At 43.9% G+C, this 23,996-nt stretch overlaps 1 protein-coding gene across 4 annotated transcripts in view; it reads left to right on the top strand.

Annotated features, from left to right (window-relative positions):
- TBC1D8 (TBC1 domain family member 8) overlaps positions 1 to 23,996 on the top strand; it is a 145,081-nt gene that overhangs the window by 59,531 nt on the left and 61,554 nt on the right. For 2 of the 4 annotated variants that reach the window (XM_054474294.2, XM_063649238.1), the window contains exon 2: positions 4,172 to 4,282. In XM_054474294.2, coding sequence (XP_054330269.1) covers positions 4,172 to 4,282 — 111 coding nt within the window. Of the gene's footprint in view, positions 1 to 4,171; positions 4,328 to 23,996 lie in introns of all 4 variants that reach the window. The other 2 variants (XM_054474291.2, XM_054474313.2) reach the window with 1 other exon arrangement.

The following is a 23,996-nucleotide window of genomic DNA, read 5'->3' as shown; positions in this document are numbered from 1 at the left end:
TTCTTTTTATCAGACTAGATGTGGGCTCTACAGCAGATCTCTTAATGTAGTTGAAAGTGCCAAGCATGTGGGGGTGTGGGATGATTGGGGGTCTTTAGCCCCTTTCTAATCTTCATCAGCTTCCTTATCACCACCTACTGTCCCAGTCCTTGACAGGCAAAGGTTGTTTTATCAATCCCCTGCAACTGCAGCTTTAACCCTGTCCCCAACCTGATGTTCCTAATCACTGAGCTCTCCTGAGGTATGGCTAAGATTCTGTATTAAAGTGGCAGCCCCTTTATCCAGTAGACAGGTTTCCGGCCTCCTTTGTTATCTGGAACTTAGGAGCAAACTAGGAAGGGGGCAGGAATTCTGAGCAGCCTTAGGAGTATTTGCTAGAAAAGCCCAGTGCTCTTCCTTCTTTTCTGAGGGTTATTGAGTGGGCAGATTAAGGAGATTGTAGGGGTGGGGTGTGTTATAGCCTGGATGGCGTGAAGGGGGCCTCTGCTGGGAAGGGGATATTGGTAGCAATAGGAAGACTGATCAGATAAGTATTTTGAGAATCACCCAGGAGTGGTGGCTCATGCCTGTAATCCCAGCACTTTGGGAGGCCGCATAGGTGAATTGCCTGAGGTCAAGAGTTCAAGACCAGCGTGGCTAACATAGTGTACTAAAATACAAAAATTAGCCAGGCGTGGTGGCAGGTGCCTGTAATCTCAGCTACTCGGGATGCTGAGGCAGGAGGATCGCTTGAACCTGGGAGGCGGAGGTTGCAGTGAACCGGAATTGTGCCACCGCACTCCAGCCTGGGCGATAGAGTGACCCTCTGTTTCTTTTTTTTCCTGAGATGGAGTCTTGCTCTGTTGCCCAGGCTGAAGTGCAGTGGCGTGATCTTGGCTCACTGCAACCTCTGCCACCTGGGTTCAAGTGATTCTCCTGCCTCAGCCTCCTGAGTAGCTAGGATTACAGGCGTGTACCACCACACCTGGCTAAATTTTTTTTTTTTTTTTGAGAATAATGGAAGCCAGTTTACTTGGTGTTGGAAAAGGAGTTACAAATATGGAAAGAAATGAGAACTCTGTGGTATTGGATTGCAGTTGGAGGTGTTGGTGTGAACTCTTTTTTCTCTATGTAGATATATATGAAAATGCAAATAGATGTAAATGTGTCAACAAATACGTATATATGTGTGTGTGTATGTAAGTATGTAAATGCGTATACAGTTGGCCTTGGAACAGTGCTGGGGCTAGGGTTGCCAACCCCCGTGCAGTCAAAAGTCCTCACATACAACTTTTGATCCCTAAAAATTTAACTACTAATAACTTACTGTTAACTAGAAGCCTTACTGATAAAACAGTTGGTTAACACATTTTTGTGTGCTATGTGTATTATATACTGTGTTCTTACAGTAAAGAAAGTAGAGAAAAGGTTAAGAAAATTATAATGAAGAGAAAATATATTTACTATTCATTAAGTGGAAGGGATCATCATAAAGGTCTTCATCCTCATCATCATCTTCATGTTGAGTAGTCTGAAGAGGAGGAGGGGTTGGCCTTGCTGTCTTGGGGTGGCAGAGGCAGAAGACACTCCACATATTAGTGGACCCATGCAGTTCAAACTCGTGTTGTTCAAGGGTCAGCTGTACACACATATACATGTACAGACGTATATTTCCTGGCTCTGTACACTGAGGGGACCTGGAGGCACCCCATTAGCAATGAGCACACCTGGCTTCCCCGTACTGGCTTTTAAATACCATTAGTCACTAAAGAAACCAGAGTTTCTTGGAGAAATGGTGGCTGATTCCAGGGCCAGAGTAGTGAAAGTACAAGATGAAGTTGGAATATTTTGTTGTCCCGGGAAATATGAAGAACGATGGGGACACATCCGAAGGACACAAAAGCCTGCTTGAAGGGGTTCCCACTGGCCAAACCTGGGACAATCAGAGCATCAAAATATATGATAGTAATAGATTATAACCCATTGAAAAAAGGAGGAAAACATGAGGCCATACTGATATAAGTAAGAGAATAATGAAATATTTGGTGAGGAGCAGGAAATTTGCATGGCTTCAGAATACTTCTCCACAGAATACTCGTTAATTACAAAGTAAAAAGGAATAATTTTATAGTGCAGGAGCCTGGCAGCCCCAATTTGAGTCAAGTGATGAAAGCGAACATTACCAAGAATGGGACAAGTAGAGGTCATCTGCCACCTGATAAGATGTGGTGAAAAGAACACAGCATCACTTCTGTGATTCTTGCCAAAAATATATAACCTGAATCTAATAATGACCAGGCCTCAGACAAACCCTGACTTTGGGACATGCTACAAGAAAAACTGGCCTATAAAGCTTCAAAAGTGTCAAGGTCATGAAAGTCAGTGAAAGACTTCTCCAGACCCACGTAGTCCAAAGAGACTTCACAACTGAATGTGATTCTGAACTGGATCCATTGCAGCAAAAGGGCATTATTGGGACATTTGGCAACATTTGAATGGGTCTTATGATTAGATGGCAGGGCCATATCAATATTAATGTTCTGAATTTGATGGTTGTACTGTGGTTATATAGGAGGATACTGTGTTTGTACTAAATATATGACGGGGTGTTATGTAAGTAACTTGCCCCCAGTGATTCAGTTTTTCTTTACACTTGAGGTAATGTTAAACTGTATAAAAATAGACATAGTAATTGCTCAGGCAGCTGTGGCCCTTATTCAGGGCCTATTAGTTAAGGGTAATGTGTGAAGTAAATTGAAGACCTAATCTTCTCAGCCATCTTAGCCATCTAGATTCCCAGGCAATCAAGGATCAAGATGCCCTTTTTTTTTTTTTTGAAACTGAGGTCCTGCTCTGTCTCCCAGGGTAGGGCACAGTGGCATCATCACTGCTCACTGCAGCCTCGAACTCCGAAACTGAAGCCATCCTCCCGCCTCAGCCTCCTGAGTAGCTGGGAATACAGGCACTCGCCACCATGCCCAGCTAATTCTTTAATTTTCTGTAGAGATGAGATCTCACTGTATTGCCCAGCCTGGTCTCAAACTCCTAGGCTGAAGCGATCATCTGCCTCAGACTCTCAAAGTGCTGGGATTACAGGCATGAGCTACCATACCCAGCTTGGGATGCCTTTTTTGTTTGTTTTGTTGTTGTTGTTGTTGTTGTTTTACCTGCCATTGATTTCTGATGCCACTCATTACAGGAAAATGCAAATCCTGTGCTCCCATTTTGTGCTTTATGGTCTGTAAAAGACTTTGATAGGTTTTCTTTTCTTTTCTTTTTCTTTTTCTGAGATGGAGTTTCGCTCTTGTTGCCCAGGCTGGAGTGCAATGGTGCAATCTCAGCTTGTTGCAGCCTCCACCTCCTGGGATCAAACGATTCTCTTGCCTCGGCCTCACAGGTGCCTGCCACCACGCCCAGCTAATTTTTTGTAATTTTAGTAGAGATGGGGTTTCACCATGTTGGCCAGGCTGGTGTCTCGAACTCCTGACCTCAAGTGATCCTCCCGCCTTGGCCTCCCAAAGTGCTGGGATTACAGGCATGAGCCACCCCTCCCGGCCGGTTTTCTTATTTACATCTCACAGTACCCTGGAGCAGGCAGGGATTATTCTACCATATTGGAGAGGAGGATAATGATGATAAAATAATAATAATGGGTGACATAGAGTACTTTTTATGGGCTTGCAATAGTTTAAGCACTTTGAATCTTGGATACTTTAACTCATTTAATTATCCCAATTACCCTATGAAGTAGGTAGACTGTGCTTATTTTATTTCACCAACAAGGAATCCAGGGCACAGACAAGTTAAGTGATTTGCCTAAGGCCCCACAGATGGAAAGTGGTGGAGCCAGGGTTTGCATCAGGCAGTCTTGAGTCCAGAGCCCCTGCTTATTTATGTACTAGGACTTAGCGCCTTAGCTAGGCTGGGTGACTGGTTCAGGGCCCTTCGTTCACCTCTTCATTGATTCAGCAAATGAGTACTGAGTGCCTGTCGGGGCAGGTCCTGCTGCAGATGCAGACAGAGCCCTTGGCTCCATGGAGCTCAGGCTTTGTGAGGTGAGTCGAAGAACTGGATGTGAAACTGTCTCTGCCACCCCAGCATGGAGTCCAGACAGCGACCACATGCCTCACACGCATGAGGAGCTGGCCAGCCCCGTGCTCACAGGTGCACTTTCTTCTCTTTTCTTTTGAAGGTCGCCTGGTCGGCGCTCTGGATGCAGTGTTGGATTCCAATGCACGGGTTGCTCCATTTCGAATTCTGCTTCAAGTTCCCGGCTCCCAGGTTTATTCTCCCATAGCATGTGGTGAGTTACTGAATGGATCAGACGTTTACTGGGCCATAGCCACTGGTGAGTTTTGTTCCAGTTGGAATGTTCCAAACCTTAAGGTGTAAGCATGCTGAGTATCTGCATGTTGGTGAAGCTTGAAGGTAACCCCTTTGGATAACTCCCTCATCTGCTTTCAGGAACTTAACTCCCCTCCCCTCCACTCCCCTTCCTTCCCCTTCCCTCTCCTTCCCTCCTGTCCCCTGCCCTCCTCTTCCTTCCTCTCCCCTTCTTCTCCTCCCCTCTCCTTTCCGCCCCTCCCTCTCAACCCTTGCTTTCCCCTCCCATCTTTTTTTTTTTTTTTTTTTTTTTTAAACCATCGAAAGCACATAAAGGCTGTAATCTTGGGCAGCATAGCTTGGGCATGCCAGGCTTTCGATTGGTGTGTTTCATGGTGCTCGTATATTGTTGATAACGAATCGAGCCATTTTCTTCTTAATCTTGTTTCTGACTTAACAAATGTGCTCCTGGATGCATACACATAATGGTGTGGGCAGATTCTGAGGGCTGTGTCTGACTCAGGGCAGTCTTCTCCTATTGTGATGGTGTGGGCAGATTCTGAGAGCTGTTTCTGACCTAGGGCAGTCTTGACCTCTTGTTCCACCTTTGCACTGAGAGAATGAGTCACTGGACAGCTGGGCGCTGAGAGAAGGTGGAAACCACCTGCTCATTTTCTCCCTCTGGGGTTTCTGTTCCTATCACAGGCATTACCTGGTGCTCTGTCTAACTACTCAGGTTCCTCTTGGGCCAGGAGTCATCACTTCTTGAGAAGACCCTTTTATTAAAAAACAAAACCAAAACATCTTTTTTTTTTTTTAAACACAAGTAATAAATGCTCATCTTCCAGAAATGAAAAAGTGGATAAGAAAGAAGGAAAAAATAATCACCTGCAACCCTTTATCCACAGCTAATCTTCTTTCTGCATATATACATGGTGGTTTTTTAGTTTTCTGTCTTCTCATAGCACCTTATTAGTTAACTTAAACTTTCAAAATCACCTCTACATGTTCTACGTTTAAATTAAAAAAAATTAAATTAAATTTTATTTTATTGAGATGGAGTCTCACTATGTGGGCCAGGGTGGTGGTCTTGAACTCCTGGCCTTCAGTGATCAGCCTGCCTTGGCCTTCCAGAGTTGCTGGGATTACAGGCGTGAGCCACCATGCCTGGCCAACATTGGAATTCTTTTCCCTCGAAAATACAAGAAAATGTGAAGTGAATTCACATTCATATCCCATGGATCCAATACTAATCACTGTTAACATCTTGGCATGTTTTTTTTTTTTTTTCAGTTTGTTTTGTTTTATAATTAAGACAGATCATTCTGTATTTGCATAAAATGATAAAGATGATGCATGCTCAGTAGAAAGAAATCGATCAGGCTGGGAATGGTGGCTCATGCCTGTAATCACAGCACTTTGGGAGGCTGAGGAGGGAGGATCACTGGAAGCCAGGAGTTCAAGGCCAGCCTGGGTGACAAAGTGAGACATGCATCTCTGCAAAAAATTTAAAAATTAGCTGGGCGTGCTGGTGTGTACCTGTAGTCTCAATTACTAGGATGGCTGAGGATCACTTGAACCCGAGTTCGAGGCTGCAGTGAGCTATGATGGTGCCACTGCCCTCCAGCCTGGGTGATAGAGGGAGAGCCCGTTTCTTAAAAAAGAGAGACTGGGTGTGGTGGCTCACGCCTGTAATCCCAACACTTTGGGAGGCCCAGGCGGGTGGATCATGAGGTCAGGAGTTCAAGACCAGCCTGGCCAAGATGGTGAAACCCCGTCTCTACTAAAAATACACAAATTAGCCGGGCATGTTGGCGGGTGCCTATAATCCCAGCTACTCAGGAGGCTGAGGCAGGAGAATTGCAGTGAGGAGGAGGTTGTAGTGAGCCGAGATTATGCCACTGCACTCCAGCCTGGGCGACAGAGTGAGACTCTGTCTCAAAAGAAAAAAAAAAAAACAGAGAGAGAGTGTGTGTCAAATAAATCAGCTAACTGAAAAATACAAAGAAGGTATCTATCTCCCCAAATCCCAGCCACCCAAGGTAACCTCTAGTTTCATGAGGTGAGCATCAGCCCAGATAACTTTCTAAGACAATTAGACACACAGGGATAGTTGAGAAGATGGACAGAAGGACTTTTATAAAAATGCAACTTGTATGTCAGTTGATTTCAATAAAAGGAAATAAACTGAAATGAAACCAAAGAAATGTTAAACTTCAAATAAATGTTTCTTTAGTACAAAAGAGATTATTTTCTAAAAGGTTCAAGTAAGGTTAAGGGAAGAGATTTTTGAAAGCATTAAAAGGTTAGAATTGTGGCTTTTGAAAAACAATGTTTGAAGTCTGATAGTGTTCACTGGCTCCCCACCCTCTGAGTCAAGGGTGCCAGCATTCTTATTCTCCTCCCTGCTTTCCCAATCTCTCATTTAAAAAAGTTTTATTATTAGTTTTACATTGCACTTTCCATTCTGTCATGTAACCTTACTTTATTGTTTAGCTCAGTTCTCACTTATACATTGATTTAATGCTTTTACTCAGGTATAGATTTCCCAATCTGGAATTTTTTTTTTTTTTTTTTGAGGCAGAGTCTTGCTTTTGTTGCCCAGGCTGGAGTGCAATGCTATAATCTCAGCTCACTGCAACCTCCACCTCCTGGGTTCAAGTGATTCTCCTGCCTCAGCTTCCCAAGTAGCTGGGATTACAAGCATGCGTCACCACGCTCAGCAAATATTTTGTATTTTTAGTAGAGACAGGGTTTTTTTTTAACCTATTGGTCAGGCTGGTCTCAAACTCCTGACCTCAGGTGATCTGCCTGCCTTGGCCACCCAGAGTGCTGAGATTACAGGTGTGAGCCACTGCATCCGGCCCCAGTCCAGAATATTTTCTCTCTTATTTGGCTGGACTCCTGTTTTCTTCCCTCAATAATGTCAGTGTCCTATTTTCTGAATGTTTTTCCCATTTGCCAGTGTTTGCCCTTGTTTCCGGACTTGAGTGACACCTTGGCTGGGTGATAGTTTGAGGCTATGCTCTAGAGCAAGCTTGTCCAACCTGCGGCCTGCTGGTTGCATGCAGCCTAGGAGGGCTTTGAATGCAGCCCAATACAAATTAGTAAACTTTCTTAAAACATGATGAAATTCAGCCGGGCATGGTGGCTCACTCCTGTAATCCCAGCACCTTGGGAGGCTGAGGTGGGCGGATCACCTGAGGTCAGGAGTTCAAGACCAACTTGGCCAACATGGGGAAACCCCGTCTCTATTAAAAGTACAGAAATTAGCCAGGAGTGGTTGTGGGCGCCTGTAATCTCAGCTACTCAGGAAGCTGAGGCAGGAGAATCGCTTGAGCCCAGGAGGGAGGTTATAGTGAGCCGAGATCATGCCATTACACTCCAGCCTGGACGATAGAGTCAGACTCCATGTCAAGAAAAAAGAAAAAAAGAAATTTTTTTGTGATTTTTTTTTTTTTAAGCTTATCCGCTATTGTTAATGTTAGTGTATTTATATGTGGCCCAAAATAACTCTTCTTCTTCCAGTGTGGCCTAGGGAAGCCAAAAGATTGGACATCCCTGTCTAGAGGTTGGTGGCTGTTGTTCTAGGGCCTTCCTGTATTTGATAGGCCAATAGGAGAAATCTCAGGCAGTACCGATTGTTTTTTTTTTCTTTGCATATAATGAGTTTTTTTGTGCACACAACTCTGTCTTTATCATTGAAGTTTAGTAACTTGATTAGCATCTGTAACTACTGTGAGCATAGTGTGTTACATTTTTTGGAACATGGTACACTTGCAGTGTGCAGATTGGTTTCTTTAATCACTTTAGGAAATTTTCTTGCATCATTCTGTGTATGTATTGTATTTTTTGATGCATTTTACATTTCATTTAACTTTTCCACTTCAAGGATACTTTATGTTGGATAGCTGTTATCTGCTTTTCATTTCTGTTTTTTGTTATCTTTTTCATCTATGTTCTCCATTCAGCTCATAACTCTTTTGAGTTAATAATTTGGTTTGCAGCAGTATATTCTATACCTTGCTGCTTTTAACTTATCTACTAATTTTGTTGTCAAGTTTTTTTTTTTTTTTTTTTTGAGACAGAGTCTCGCTCTGTTGCACAGGCTAGAGTGCAGTGGTACAATCTCAGCTCACTGAAACCTCTGCCTCCCAGGTTCATGCCATTCTCCTGCCTCAGCCTCCCAAGTAGCTGGGACTACAGGCACCCGCCACCACGCCCAGCTAATTTTTTTGTATTTTTAGTAGAGACAAGGTTTCACCCTGTTAGCCAGGATGGTCTCGATCTCCTGACTTCATGATCCACCTGCCTCAGCCTCCCAAAGTGCTGGGATTACAGGCGTGAGCCACCGCGCCTGGCCTGTTGTCAAGTTGTTTTGACCCTCATTTCATTTTGTTAGGTTTCCAACATCCTTTTAATCTGTTATCCATTAGTTCATCTGTGAGCGCTTGTTTTATTGAACCCATGTTCTTCAGTTGTTTGGGAGCATGAAGCATTCGTGAGAATTTTCTTTTCTTCCTTGAGTGTTCCATTCTCTTCTAGCACAGAATCTCTTCTTTGGAACGTTGTGTTCTCATCCATTCATTTTCTTTTGCAGTCGAGTGTTTGCTTGTTTGCAGTGCTGTTTCTCCTTGTCCTGCTCATGCCTGGGCATTGTTATCCCAGATGTTATATTGGCACTAACGTAGTGTGACTTTAACTCGTGTTATGGGAACAGGGCAAGGAGGACTGGCATCTCGCTAGACGAGATGTGGGTGACAGAGTAGGATCCTCTTTTTCACATTTCTTGCAGATGTGGAGCTTTTGATATGAGTATTTTTTTTCTCCCCCCTAGGTTGGCTTCTGGGGAGTTGTCAGGGTGGGGAGTTGCCCACATTTCTGCTCTGTTCCTGAATCCATGCCCTTTGTAACCACAGCCATACCACGTTCTTAATGGCCACACAGCATTCAACTCTGTGGCTGTAGCTCAATTTACTCATCCAATCCTTTATTGGATACTTAATTGGCCCTGATTTTTTAATAGTTTAAAAGCGTTTAAACTGTTATAGTTTAATAGTGAATACCCTGGCTGGGCACGGTGGCTCACACCTGTAATCCCAGCACTTTGGGAGGCTGAGGTGGGCAGATCACGAGGTCAGGAGATCGCGACCATCCTGGCTAACATGGTGAAATCCCGTCTCTACTAAAAAAATACAAAAAAATTAGCTGGGCCTGGTGGCGGGCGCCTGTAGTCCCAGCTACTTGGGAGGCTGAGGCAGGAGAATGGTGTGAACCCAGGAGGCGGAGCTTGCAGTGAGCGGAGATCGAGCCACTGCACTCTAGCTTGGGTGACTGAGCGAGACTCTGTCTCAAAAAAAAAAAAAAAAAAAAAAAAAAAAATAGTGAATACCCATTCATGTCAACTTTTCAGGACACTTCACAATGCCTAAAGTCCATTTATTTGAAATGTTTGTTGCCTGCCATGTACCAGACACATGCTTGATGTCAGGGATTCTGCGCTGAGTGTGTGAGGGGCAGTCTCCCTGCACCTAGCTTTTCAGGACCTGGGGGAAGGCGGATAGCAACATGAATAACAGGTGCAGGTGGGCAGAGGGCTAGGGAGGCCTGAGAGAAAAGCACCCTTGCAGAGCACATCCTGAGGAATGGCTGCATGGAAGGGATGTGTGTTTCTTTTTTTTGAGACAGAGTCTCACTTTGTTGCCCAGGCTAGGGTGCGGTCATGCGATCTCGGCTTACTGCAACCTCCACCTCCTGGGTTCAAGCAGTTCTCCTGCCTCAGCCTCCTGAATAGCTGGGATTACACGTGCACGCACCACTGTGCCTGGCAAATTTTTTGATTTTTAGTGGAGACGGGTTTTCACCATTTTGGCCAGGCTGGCCTTGAACCTCTGACCTCAGGTGATCCTCCCACCTTTGCCTCCCAAAGTGCTGGGATTACAGGCATGAGCCACTGCACCCGGTGGGATGTGTGTTCCTAATGCATTTTATGTTTATTGCCAAATTGCCTGCCATGACGTTTGTGCCAGCTTCCCTGGGTCCTCCCCTTCCAGCAGTGCAGGAGTCCTGAGCAGGTTAACTCCTAGACCCTCTTTCTGTTGAGCCGAGATGAGCTTCCTTTAGTTCCCACTGGGCGCAATTTCTGCCTCAGGCCTGACCCGGGCCAGTTCTGTAGATGCATCACTTTCTGTTGCCTTCTTGCCCACAGAACATCCCTTGAGTAAGAATTTGTTCTTTCAGTGCACTTTTCTTGGGTTAAGGAAGAGAGAATTGTTGAGTGTATTTCTGTCATGGACCCGGGGTATCAATTTAGAACCTTAGGCCTCTTCTGGGAGTGCCTTGGGCATCTTGCACTGTGTTATTGACTCACCGTAGTTAATATTTTATAGTGTCTTGAGCATTGAGCAAAGGCCCCTGCCCAGGGCTTCAAGTCTCAGATAAAGCCCAAACAAGAAGTGTAGGAAGGGCCTGGGCAGCCCCAGGACAAGGTGGGAACAGGAAGAGTGGCCTGCACAAATGATTTATATCTTCACTTGAGTTTGGCTGCTTGCACAGCAGGATGGGGAGACGTAGGAGGGCCTTTGAGGATAAGTTTTTATCCTTTTTTTCTAAGTAGAGATAGGTAGATAACTTCATGGGTGAACTACATTATTATTTGGCAGAAGATATCTATGGCTGACTGTGGTTGGAAGGAGAAATGAATTGCTATTATTTTTAACTTAACATGGACCAGAGAATCCCAAGGCTTTATAAAGATTACTGGCTTCAGTGGGTGGAGACATCCTAGGAGAGAGTGGTTGTGAGTTGTTTGTGAGGTTGTGGGCGGTGTGATTTGGGTGAGAGCTGAGATGTCACCTCCCCTGACTCCCTGTCACCTGCGTCCTCCATCCCAGCACTCACTTGTCACCAACTCTCCTTTGACTTGATTTTTGTCTGCCTTTTACTTCATGGAAGTAAAAGTTCTCTGAGAGTCATACTTGTGACCTTCTGATGCCTAGGACAGAGCTTGACGTGTCATCAATGCTCAGTAAACCATGAGTGGGTGAATAAGTGGGGAAGTATGGGAGAGAAGGAGAGGAGTCTCAGCAGTTAAGACGTCCATATATAAAGAGAGTGAAGGTAAGGCACACAGTTACAGATGAGACTCCTTGGGCACTTTCTGCCGAGCCAGGCCGGGGATATTCCAGGCAAGGCATGGACCTGCTCACCACCAACATGCAACGGAAGAACTTGAAAAACAGGGATGTTTCTTAATTTCTTTAAAAAACAAATGCTTGTATTGTTGTAAAATATATATAACATAAATATATATAAAATAAAATTAAATATATATAACATAAAATTGACCATCTTAACCATTTTTAAGTGTACAGGTTGGTGGCATGAAGTACATTCGCAGTATGGTGCAACCATCACCACCATCCATCTCCAGAACTTTTTTCATCTTCCCAAACTGAAACTCTACCTGTTAAACACTCACTCCTCACTTTCCTTTCCCCAAGTCCCAGGCAGCCCAGATGGGATCCACGTTCTGCCTCTAGGAATTTGCCTACTCGGGCACCTCGTGTTAGTGGGCTCGAGCAGTGTTGGTCCTTTGGTGACCGCTCATTACAGTCAGCATCCTATTTTCAACGGTCCTGCATGTTGCAGTGGGTGTCAGAAAGTCCTCCGTTTTTACAGCTGAATGATATTCCATTGTAAGTCGGCTTGCTTTTTGAAATCGTATCTCTAAATGATTGGGCATAAGTAGAAACAAGGACGTGGTGTGTGGAACCAGGAGAGCAAAATCCTAGGAGCTAATTCTTAGTCAAGTCATGGGGAGCAGGAATGCTGGGAGGGCCAGGGTGCCCAGCCTGCAGGAGGGCTGGTTTTTGGCTGAATTGATGCCTATCTTGTGCAGAGCCCTCTGGGTCTCTGGATGAACAAGGAGACTTCATTGCCATTTCTATGTGTCTGATGGTCTTAGTCATGACTCTGTCCTGTGCTTGGAAAGTCCAGGCTGTTGTAGGCTGAGAGTTACCTGTCATGTTCCTATGTGAGATGTCGATGTCTCGTGTTCTTTTTGGTAGGTAATTCTCAAGGTTACCAACTGCATTATTCACACATATATTTTATTCTTTTTTGTTTTTTGAGACGGAGTCTCACTCTGTTGTCCAGACTAGAGTGCAATGGCGTGATACTTGTTCACTGCAACCTCCGCCTCCCAGGCTCGAGCGATTCTCTTGCCTCAGCCTCCTGAGTAGCTGGGATTACCGGCGCCTGCCACCACGCGCTAATTTTTGTATTTTTAGTAGAGACAGAGTTTCATCATGTTGGTCAGGCTGGTCTTGAACTTCTGACCTCAAATGATCCACCTGCCCCAGCCTCCCAAAGTGCTGGGATTGCAGGCATGAGCCACCACACCTAGGTACACATTTTATTTTTTACCATGGCCCTGTGCATTGAGTGCATTGTTCTTGCCCAGTTTTCAGGAAGCAGAAAGAAAATACAGGCAAGAACTGCAGGACTTTGAATTATCTGCCTAGATCATTCTAAGAATTGAATTGATTATGAAATAATTGGACTCCTTTTCCTGTAGATTAATTGAGGCATGAGGTGGACTGTCTCTGGTTACTGGAAGAGGACTTCCTGATTGCCTTACTTTGAGGCAGCCAGGGTGGGGGTCCTCCTGAGAGCATGGGGAGGGTCCCAGGGGGCCCACTTCAGGGTTGCCTTTCATGAAAAACTTGTCAAACCTTTGTACAGATGGCCTTTTAATAACACTTACTGCTTTGCAGATCCAAGTTTGGACTCTGGGCTGTTCCAGTAGTTTGTTGGCTCTGTTTATGGTAGCTTAAGTGCAAGGTTTTTATGTAGCCAGTAAGGTCTGTCCCATGGTCTTGAGTGAAATGGGGAGCAGGGAAACAGAAAGAAAGGAAAGTGCCACGTTGTAGCAGGGGAGGGTCAGGAGACCACCTTACCTGGGCATTGTGGGGTGCAGGGGTGCCAACAGAGCAGGAGCTTACCTGGTGGGCAGGGACACTGCCACGTCTTGGGAGGGAGTATGTGTGTAATTTGAAAAAGCTTACTTAATAGTTTAAATTTGGAAAATAGAAAAAACATCCTTTTGAAATGTTAAAGATTGTTAAAGAAATTTGTGATATTTTCATAAATCAAAATGTGGCATATGTTTTAAAAAATTGAGAATAGCTGGACACAGTGGCTTGCTCCCATAATCCCAGTACTTTGGGAGGCTGAGGTGGGAGGGTTGCTTCAGGATGGGAATTCAAGACCAGCCTGGGCAACATAGCCAGACCCCATCTCTACAACAAAATTTAAAAAATTAGCTGGGCCTGGTAGTGCTCCTGTGGTGCCAGCTGCTCAGGAGGCTGAGGTGGGATGGGACCTGGAAAGTTGAGACTGCAGTGAACTGGGATCGTGCTACTGTACTCCAGCACTCCAGCCTGGGCAACAGAGCAAGACCCTGTCTCCAAAAAAAAAAAAAAAAAAAAAAATTTAGAATACAAGAGTTGGGCTTTCCAGTTTAAACAATCCTTCCCTTTCCCATACTTTCTTTATTTGTTCCTCTCAATATTGTATTGGGAAGTGTGACGCTTTGGCTCTGGAGAGGGAAGGAGCAAGCCACAGGGAGCTGAGGGACTTGCCAGGGCTGCTTCAGGCATCGGTAACACTGCGGGTGTATCAGGTGCTGGCCCTGACAGAATGTTCTTTCAGAGCATTCTTTCTGACGCACATTCTCTTATCCCTGCCCTTGACCACGGCTGGCATCTTGGTTTTCTTGCAGTCTGCATCACTGTTTGCTTTGTCTTTGGAGAGAGAATTTTATTGAGGGAGGAAATGTTCCAGGGTGGATCAGATTAGCATCTCTGTGAACTTTGTACCAGGGTAGCAAAGGAAGTGCCAACCCCATCTTATTTCAAGAACAGAACACCCTGGGTGCTTCAAGGAAAGTCTGGGAAGCAACCCAGTGGGAGGGAAGACAGTGCTTTTCTCTGGGTCCCCACACTGAGGTCAGGCGGTGCGAGTTGTCACACTTGTTTTCGGTCACGCTCGGGGTGCTGCGGTTCATGTTTCTTTTCTATTATGGAGTTATGGTCACCAGGCTCTTACTGTTTTAAATAAAGTCATTTTGCTTATGCTCAAATAATTACACTCATCCAAGGCATTCTTCCCTTAGGGTTGTTGTTTATAGTTATTTGAAAAGCAGGGACATACTGAGTCTAACTTGTAGATCTAGTAAATGCTGATATCAAAAGTGACGTTAAAAACTATTTTTAAGACTGGACCTGGTTGGGGCTGGTCGCGGTGGCTCACACCTGTAATCCCAGCACTTTGGGAGGCCTAGGCAGGCGGATCACGAGGTCATGAGATCGAGACCATCCTAGCTAACACGGTGAAACCCCGTCTCTACTAAAAATACAAAAAAATTAGCCAGCCGTGGTGGTGGGCACCTGTAGTCCCAGCTACTCTGGAGGCTGAGGCAGGAGAATGGCGTGAACCGGGGAGGCGGAGCTTGCAGTGAGCCGAGATCGCACCACTGCACTCTAGCCTGGGCAACAGAGCAAGACTCCGTCTCAAAAAAAAAAAAAAACCAGACTGGACCCAGTGACTCAAACGCCTTTAATTCCAGCACTTTGAGAGGCTGAGGTGGAAGGATCACTTGAGGCCAAGAGTTTCAGACCAGCTTGGGTGGCATAGCAAGACCCTGTTTCTACAGAAAAAAAAAAAAAAAATTAGCCAGGCGTGGTGGAGTGCACCTGTAGTCCTAACTACTCAAGAGGCTAAGGCGGGAGGATTGCTCGAGCCTGGGAGTTCAAGGCTGCGATGAGCTATGATGGCACTCCAGCCTGAGTGACAGATGAAACCGTGTCTTTAAATAAATACATGAATAAAACCCTCCAAAACAAAAAACCAATTTTTAAGCCTGGAATCAGACTTTTCTCTAGTGTCTTATAGGTTACAGAACCGGTTGGTAACTTCTGCATAGAGTGAGACTTGATTAACAAGGAAACCGTCTGGAGAGGATCTTAGCAGGTGTCTAGTTTAATCCCTTTCATTTTTAGTAGATGAAGAGACATTGACTGGGGCTGTGGGTTTCAAAAGGAGATGACTGGCAAATGACTTTTTATTAAATTATTCCTTAATGATAAAAAAATAACACTGGGAATGAGCACCGAGGCACCATGACTCTGTGCTGCCTGGAGCCCTCCTTCTTGGCCAGTTTTGCTGGTCTGACCCCAGTGGGTGTGTCTGCCTGCCTACTCTAGTCTCTCCCATTCCGTGAGGTCCCCGGGGGCCCACTTCAGGGTTGCCTTTCACTGACTTCTGTGACATATGCTAGAGCCTTGTATATCTGAATTGCCTGGGGCTGGTAGTGATCCTGATCAAAAAAATAATAAGGAAATTCAGGGAGTAAGCACTTCTGCCCGTTTTCTTGCCCTGCATTTTCACTTCTGATTATATTTTCCTCACAGGTAGGAGTTAGTTATCCATATTTGTTCCTTTTTTTTTTTTTTTTTTTTTTGCTAAGAAAGGTTTTTCTTTTCTTTCCTTTTTTTTTTTTTTGTTATGAAGATTTTCAAACATGTCCCAAAGTAGGGAGGAGAGTGTAAAGAAACCTGCAGAAACCTCATTGTGTACATGCATGAGGATTGAAGTTTTGCCCTTCTTCAGTTATTTCTTCCTCTCTAAGCCCTTCCCCTACCCCAAAGCATTTTAAAGCAAATTCTAGAAATTATAATATTTCACTCCTATGTATTTTAGGGAAACATCTCTGAAAAATATGGCCAGTCTTATCACTGTAATGCCCTCACTAAACTGATAAAGTTAACTTTGATTCCTTGGTGTCCCTGGACTCAGTCCATTCTTAGGCTTCCTGCTTGCTTCAGGAATCTTCATAGATCTGGGTTTTAATCCATAGCTAACTAGAACCGCACACCCATTTGGTTGTGTTTCTAAAGTCTCTTTGAGTCAAGAAAACTGTGACTGTCCAATGTGTTCATTTTGCCCACTGCCCATTTAGAGCCAATTTCTCAAGACAGGAATTGCAGTAGAGAAAGAGTTTAATATGTACAGAGCTGTCTGAACGGAAGACTGGAGTTGTATTACTCAAATCAGTCTCCTTGAAAATTCGGAGGCTAGGGTTTTTCAAGGATAGTGTGGTGGGCCAGGGAATGGAAGCTGCTCGTTGGTTGGGGATACAATCTTAGCAGTGTGGGAAATGGTCTTTGTGTGTGCCGAGCCCACTTCTGCAGGGGATGACCGGGCCAGTTGGTGGGTCCGGGTGGAGCCATCTGTGATCAGAAATGCAAAAATCTGAACAGACATCTCAAAAGGCCAATTTTAGGTTCTGTAAGAGTGATGTTATCTGCAGGAGTAATTGGGGAAGTTGCCAATCTTGTGACCTCCAGGAATAAAGGCTGGTAATTGTTTAAGTCTACACCTTAGCAGAATTCAAGCTCCCCTCATCCTCCTAATCTGGTGGTCTTTCATTAGCTTTACAAGGGTGCTTTAGTTTTGGGGAAGGGCTATTATCATTTGATATGGTTTGGATCTGTGTTCCTAACCAAATCTCAAATTGAAATGTAATCTCCAGCGTTGGAGATGGGGCCTGGTGGGAGGTGATTGGATCATGGAGTGGATTTCTCTTGAATGGCTTAGCACCATCCCCTTGGTACTGTCCTCAGGATAGATAGTGAATTCTTACGAGATCTCGTTGTTTAAAAGTATGTAGCACCGGCCAGGCGCGGTGGCTCAAGCCTGTAATCCTAGCACTTTTGGAGGCTGAGGCGGGTGGATCACGAGGTCAGGAGATTGAGACCATCCTGGCTAACACAGTGAGACCCCGTGTCTATTAAAAATACAAAAAATTACCCGGGCGTGGTGTTGGGTACCTGTAGTCCCAGCTACCCGGGAGGCTGAGGCAGGAGAATGGCGTGAACCTGGGAGGCAGAGGTTGCAAGTGAGCCGAGATCGCGCCACTGCACTCCAGCCTGGGCGACAGAGCGAGACTCCGTCTCAAAAATAAAAAATAAATAAAAAAATAAAAAGTATGTAGCACCTCCCCCCTCTCTCTTGCTCCTGCTCCCACCATGTGAGATGTACCCCTTTGCCTTCCAGCATGATTGGAAGCTTCCTGAGGCTCCCCAGAAGCAGAAGTTGCCATGCTTCTGCAGAACCGTGAGTCTCGGGTATTTCTTTATAGCAATGTGGGAACAGATTAATACATCATTTATACCATCACCTAAATGTCTTCCAAAGTTAGGTTGGCCCAAGCCCAGGAATGACTAAGGGCAGTTTGAAGGTTAAAGGCAAGATAAGGATTGGTTAGAGCAGATCTCTTTCATAATTTCTCAGTTATAATTTTTGCAAAGGCAGTTTCACAGTTTCAGCCCTCTTCATCCCCATCCCTCTTTTCATGCCACTGACTTGTTGAAGAAGTTGGGCCAATTTTTATGTGGAATATCCCACCGGCTGCACAGTCTGTTTTCTCCCTCAGGGCATCATTTAACTTAGTGCACTTTTCTTCATGTTTCCTGGAAACTGGAAGTTACTAATAAAGGTTTAATTGAATGTAGATTCAGCTGTTTTTAGGAAGAATACTCGATAGGCTGCACCATGTATTTTATTTTGCATTCTCTCAGGAGGCACGTATCATCTGGATGTCTCACTCCTGTTGATGCTAAGATTAGTTCACGAGTTCAGGTGACAGCTTCCATTGCATTCTCCCCCATCAAGCTTTCGTCAAAGGCTTTTTCCGTTATGATCATTGCCTGAATTCACTTTTTCTCTATGGATCATGAAATGGTGGCTTTCTAATTTGATCATTCCTTTTACAACTGTCAGCTTGAGTTATCTGTAAAGAAGAACTTTGTCTCTTCAACTAGTGCTATTTGGTCACCCTGAGACATAATATATTTAGAAAACATGGGGTAAAATGCCTCCTTTTGCTCTGTAGTTGCCTACTGTTAATGTAAAGAGTTGGTGCCCTGGTCATCTGCAGTGATGACAAGTGAATTATTATTCTTCTGTTTTAGCTTCCTTTTCTTTTTCTCTCTCCCTTCTCCCCTTTTTAGCATCATTTTAAAGTTAAGAATCCCTGCTCCTAGCATTTCATTATGAAAATTTTCAAACATACAGAAACATTGAAAGAATTATACAGTGAACACTACAAGCCAGGAGTTTAAAAATAAATTCACTGTGTTTCAATTAATTGCTGGATTTTTTTGGTATGTAGATTGAACCATCTTCTGCCCATTAGAACCCATTTGTAGTCCGTTTTATACTGCTATAAAGAACTGCTTGAGACTGGACAATTTATAAACGAAAGAGGTTTAATTGACTCACAGTTCAGCATGGCTGGGGAGGCCTCAGGAAACTTACAATCATGGTAGAAGATGCAAAGGAGAAGCAAGGCACTTTCTTCACAAGGCAGCAGGAAGGAGAAGTGCTGAGCAACGAGGGAAGAGCCCCTTATAAGACCACTTTGTTAGAACTCACCATCATGAGAACAGCATGTGGGAAACTGCCCCCATGATTCAGTTACCTCCACCTGGACTCTCCCTTGTCACATGGGAATTATGGGAATTACAATTCAAGATGAGATTTGGGTGGGGACACAAAGTCTAACTATATCACCCTTCCTGTGACTTCTATGACTTTTTTTTTTTTTTTTTTTTTTTTGAGATGGAGTCTCACTCTGTCACCTAGGCTGGAGTGCAGTGGCGCAATCTTGGCTCACTGCAACCTCTGCCTCCCAGGTTCAAGCAATTCTTGTGCCTCAGCCTCCCCAGTAGCTAGGACTACAGGTGCGTGAAACCACGCCTGGCTAATTTTTTGTATTTTTAGTAGAGATGGGATTTCACCCTGTTGGCCAGGCTGGTCTCAAACTCCTGACCTCAGGTGATCTGCCCGCCTTGGCCTCCCAAAGTGCTGGGATTACCGGTGTGAGCCACTGAGCCCGGCCGACTTCTGTGACTAAACTGTAACATTTGTCTCAAGTGCTTCCTCGCTTTCTGGCCAACAAGCTGTGAAATGCTCATCTTGTAACTTTCCTACCTTTTATTTGGAATCAGTCATTCCTCAAGTAGCCATGGCTCCTTTTTAATGGGTATTTAACTGATATATGATGCATATTTAATGGTATTTAGGGACCACAGTTTAGGCTGTAGGGGTGCTCATTGTTACTGGGTTGTCATTGCCTCTAAGGCTTTTCAAGTAAGTGTGAACCTAAAAAGTGTGTGTGATGATAAAGAAAAGTAAATAATGAGTTCATACTGACTTTTCCAGTTCAACTGTAAAACTACATAGTTATAACTTAACTTTGATTTTATATTTCTTCTCTTATACTGAAAATCTTGATTTCTAACAATGTTCCCATAATTGTTTGTCTGTTTATCTAATATATGTACACATACACCATTTCTAAATAACGTCAATATTGCTGTTAAGAATAGTTGAATGAGATTTTAAGGTTTTGAAGCTCTATATGGTGTTAGAATACATTTAACTACAGGTGTACTTCCTTTTATTGTGTTTCACTTTATTGTACTTTGAAGATACTGCATGTTTTACAAATTGAAGGTTTATAGTAACCCTGAACTGAGCAAATCTGTTAGCACTATTTTTCCAACAGCGTTGGAATGTGTTCACTTTGTGTCTCTGTCACATTTTGGTAATATTTTCAGTAGTTCAGACTTTTTCATTATTATTTTGTCTGTTAATGGTGATCTGTTATCAGTGATCTTAGTTGTTACTGTTGTAATTGTTTTGGGGTGCCATGAACCATGTAAGACGATGAACTTAATTGATAAATGTTGTATGTGTTCTGACTGCTCCACCCACTGGGCCACCTTCTTCTTGGGCATCCCTATTTCCTGAGACACAAAAATACTGAAATTAGACTAATTAATAACTCTGCAATGGCCTCTTGTGCTCAAGTAAAAGAAAATGTCGCAGGTCTTTCACTTTATATCAAAAGCTAAAAATGATTAAGCTTAATGAGAAAGGCATATCAAAAATTGAGATAGGCTGAAAGCTAGGCCTCTTGGGCCAAACAGTTAAAGTTGTGAATGCAAAGGTAAAGTTCTTGAAAGAAATTAAAATTGCTACTCCAGTGAACACATGAATGATAAGAAAGCAAAACAGACTTATTGCTTCTATGGAGAAAGTTTTTGTGGTCTGTATAGAAGATCAAACAAGCCACAACATCTCTTTTAGCCAAAGCCTAATCCATGCAAGGCTCTCACTTTCTTAAATTCTGTGAAGGTTGAGAGATGTGAGGAAGCTGCAGAAGAAAAGTTTGAAACTAGCAGATGTTGGTTAATCAGGTTTGAGGAAAGCAGCCATCTCCATAACATAAAAGTACAAGGTGAAGCAGCAAGTACTGATGGAGAAGCTGCAGTGAGTTATAATATCCAGAAGGTCTAGCAGAGCTCATTGATGGAGGTGGCCACACTACACAACTGACTTTAAAACAGTGTAGATGGCCGAGTGTGGTGGCTCATGCCTGTAATCCTAGTGCTTTGGGAGGCCGAGGCGGGCAGATCACAAGGTCAGGAGATTGAGACCATCCTGGCTAACATGGTGAAACCCCATCTCCATTACAAATACAAAAAATTAGCCGGGTGTGGTGGCGGGCACCTGTAGTCCCAGCTACTCGGGAGGCTGAGCCAGGAGAATGGCATAAACCTGGGAGGCGGAGGTTTCAGTGAGCCGAGATTGCGCCACTGCACTCCAGCCTGGGCGACAGAGCGAGACTCCATCTCCAAATAAATAAATAAATAAATGAATAAAACAATGTAGATGAAAGAGCCTTCTGTTGGAAGAAGATGCCATTTAGGAATTTTATGGCTGGAGAGGAAAAGTTAGTGCCTGGCTTCAAAGCTTCTCTTGATAGGGGCTAACATGCCTGGTGACTTCAAGTTGAAGCCAGTGCTCATTAACCATTCTGAAAATCCTAGGGCCCTTAAGATCTATGGTAAATGTATTCTGCCTGTGCTTTATAAATGGAACAACAAAGCCTGCATGACAGCACATCTGTTTATAGCATAGTTTACTGAATATCTGAAGCCTACTGATATGATTTGGGTGTTTTGTCCCCTCCGAATCTCATGTTGAAATGTGACCTCCACCGTTGGAGGTGGGCCTAGTGGGAAGTGTTTGGGTCATGGGGGCAGATCCCTCTTGAATGGCTTAGTGCGTAGGTCCCCAACCCACGGGCCGCAGATTGATACCAATTTGGTACCAATTTGTGGCCTGTTAGGAATTGGGCCACACAAGAGAAGGTGAGCGGCAGGCAGGCGCACATTACTGCATGAGCTCCGCCTCCTGTCAGATCAGTGGTGGCATTAGACTCTCATAGTAGTGTGACCCCCTATTGTGAACTGTGCCTGCGAGGCATCTGGGTCAAGTGCTTCTTATGGGAATCTAACCAATGCCTGATGATGATCTGAGGTGGAACAGTCTCATCCCAAAACCATCCACCATGGTCCATAGAAAAATTGTCTCCCACAAAATTGGTCTCTGGTGCCAAAAAGTTTGGGGACTGCTGGCTTAGTGCCATCCCCTTGGTGATGAGTGAGTTCTCGCTCAGTTCACATGAGATTTGGTTGGTTAAGAGAGCCTGGGGCCTCTCCCTTCTCTCTCTTGTGCTCTCTCTCTCTCTCTCCTTCTCTCTCTCTCCCCCCTCTCCTTTTGACACACCTGCTCCCCCTTTGCCTTCTGCCATGATTGTAAGCTTCCTGAGGCCTCACCAGGAGCAGATGCTGGTGCAGTGTTTTCCGTGTAGCCTGCAGAACTGTGAGCCAATTAAACCTCTTTCCTTAATAAATTACCCAGCCTCAGGTATTCCTTTATAGCAATGCAAACAGACTAACATGCCTATTGTTGAGACCTAATGCTCAGAAAAAAAAGATTCCTTTCAAAGTATTACTGCTTATTGACAATGCACCTGGTTACCCAAGAGCTTGATGAAGATGTACAAGGAGATTAATGTTGCTCTCATGCCTGCTAATACAACATCCATTCTGCAGCCCATGGGTCAAGGAGTAATTTTGACTTTCAAGTCTTATTATTTAAGAAATACATGTCATACGGCTATAGTTGCATAGATAGTGATTCCTCTGATTCATCTGGGTAAAGTAAATTGAAAACGTTCTGGAAAGAATTCACCATTTTAGTTTTTGATTTTTTTTTTTTATTTGTAGTACCTTTATTTTAGGTCTTTAAAAACACTTTTAAATTTCACACAGCAAATTTTAAATCATATAAGGATACATATTTGAACTTAGTGAATTTAATCTGTGTTCCTTGAAAACTTTTTTTTTCCTGCAAACTTTTAAAATGAGAGTACAATAGTAAATTATTTAAAATGAAACTGGGGAGGAACACAGGCACACTTTTCTCCATTGTTTACTACTTTGATCTAGACCTTAGTTAAATTTCTAAAATATGTAATACCTTTCATAATTTTTAAATTCTATTACCAAATAATGGTTAGTGTTATAGAAAGTTATTCTCCAAATACCCAAAGCTTTACGTTTACTTAATATCTGAGAAAATATCACCTACCAATCAATAACAATTAACTAAAGAATGATCACATTTCTAGCCTCCGCACAGGGCCTAATAACCAGCCCTTAAGGCCGATGCTTATTTATTTATTTATTTATTTATTTATTTTTGAGACGGAGTCTTGCTCTGTCGCCCTGGCTGGAGTGCAGTGGCGCAATCTTGGCTCACTGCAAGCTCTGCCTTCCGGGTTCACACCATTCTCCTGCCTCAGCCTCCCAAGTAGCTGGGACTGTAGGTGCCCACCACCACCACACCCGGCTAATTTTTAAAAATATTTTTAGTAGAGGCGGGGGGTTTCACCGTGTTAACCAGGATGGTCTCCATCTCCTGACCTCGTGATCCGCCCGCCTCAGCCTCCCAAAGTGCCGGGATTACAGGCGTGAGCCACCGCGCCCAGCTTGGCGGATGCTAATTTAAATTGCCTATTATTGACTGAGACAAACCCCCAAGAATTATATTCAGAATTTACAAAGATACTCTTAGCAATGTATCTATTAGAGGCTTAGGTACAATGTTTTAGAATTAAACGTCCAAGTTTAATATGTATATTGACCTCCTGGGGTCTTTCAAGTCCATATTACTTAGGCTTATATAGATAATTACAGTAACCATTTTTAGGTTTGTAATTGTTTGATACCTGGATGATAAAGGCAGAAATGTAATTCTCAAGTCCTTGAAATTAATGTAATTAGAAGCTTAGCTGACTACAGAATAGGTGAGGGTTTCTTAAAAATCAGATTTGTTGGCTGGGCGTGATGGCTCACGCCTGTAATCCCAGCACTTTGGGAGGCTGATGCAGGCAGATCACCTGAGGTCAGGAGTTTGAGACTAGCCTGGCCAACATGGTGAAACCCTGTCTGTACTAAAAATACAAAAATTAGCAGGGCATGGTGGTGGGTACCTGTAATCCTAGCTCCTAGGGAGGCTGAGGCAGGAGAATTGCTTGAACCTGAGAGGTGGAGGTTGCAGTGAGCTGAGATCGTGCCACTGCACTCCAGCCTGGGCGACAGAGCGAGACTCCATCTCAAAAAAAAAAATCAGATTTGTTTTAAGACACAGTTTTGTCATTACTGGTAGGATCGGTTGGTCACACAAGATATTTAATAGTATTTAACATGGCA

This window comes from Pongo pygmaeus, chromosome 12 (assembly GCF_028885625.2).
Source record: "Pongo pygmaeus isolate AG05252 chromosome 12, NHGRI_mPonPyg2-v2.0_pri, whole genome shotgun sequence".
Classification (NCBI taxonomy): Eukaryota; Metazoa; Chordata; class Mammalia; order Primates; family Hominidae; genus Pongo; species Pongo pygmaeus.
This window is presented reverse-complemented; position numbering and strand designations above follow the sequence as displayed.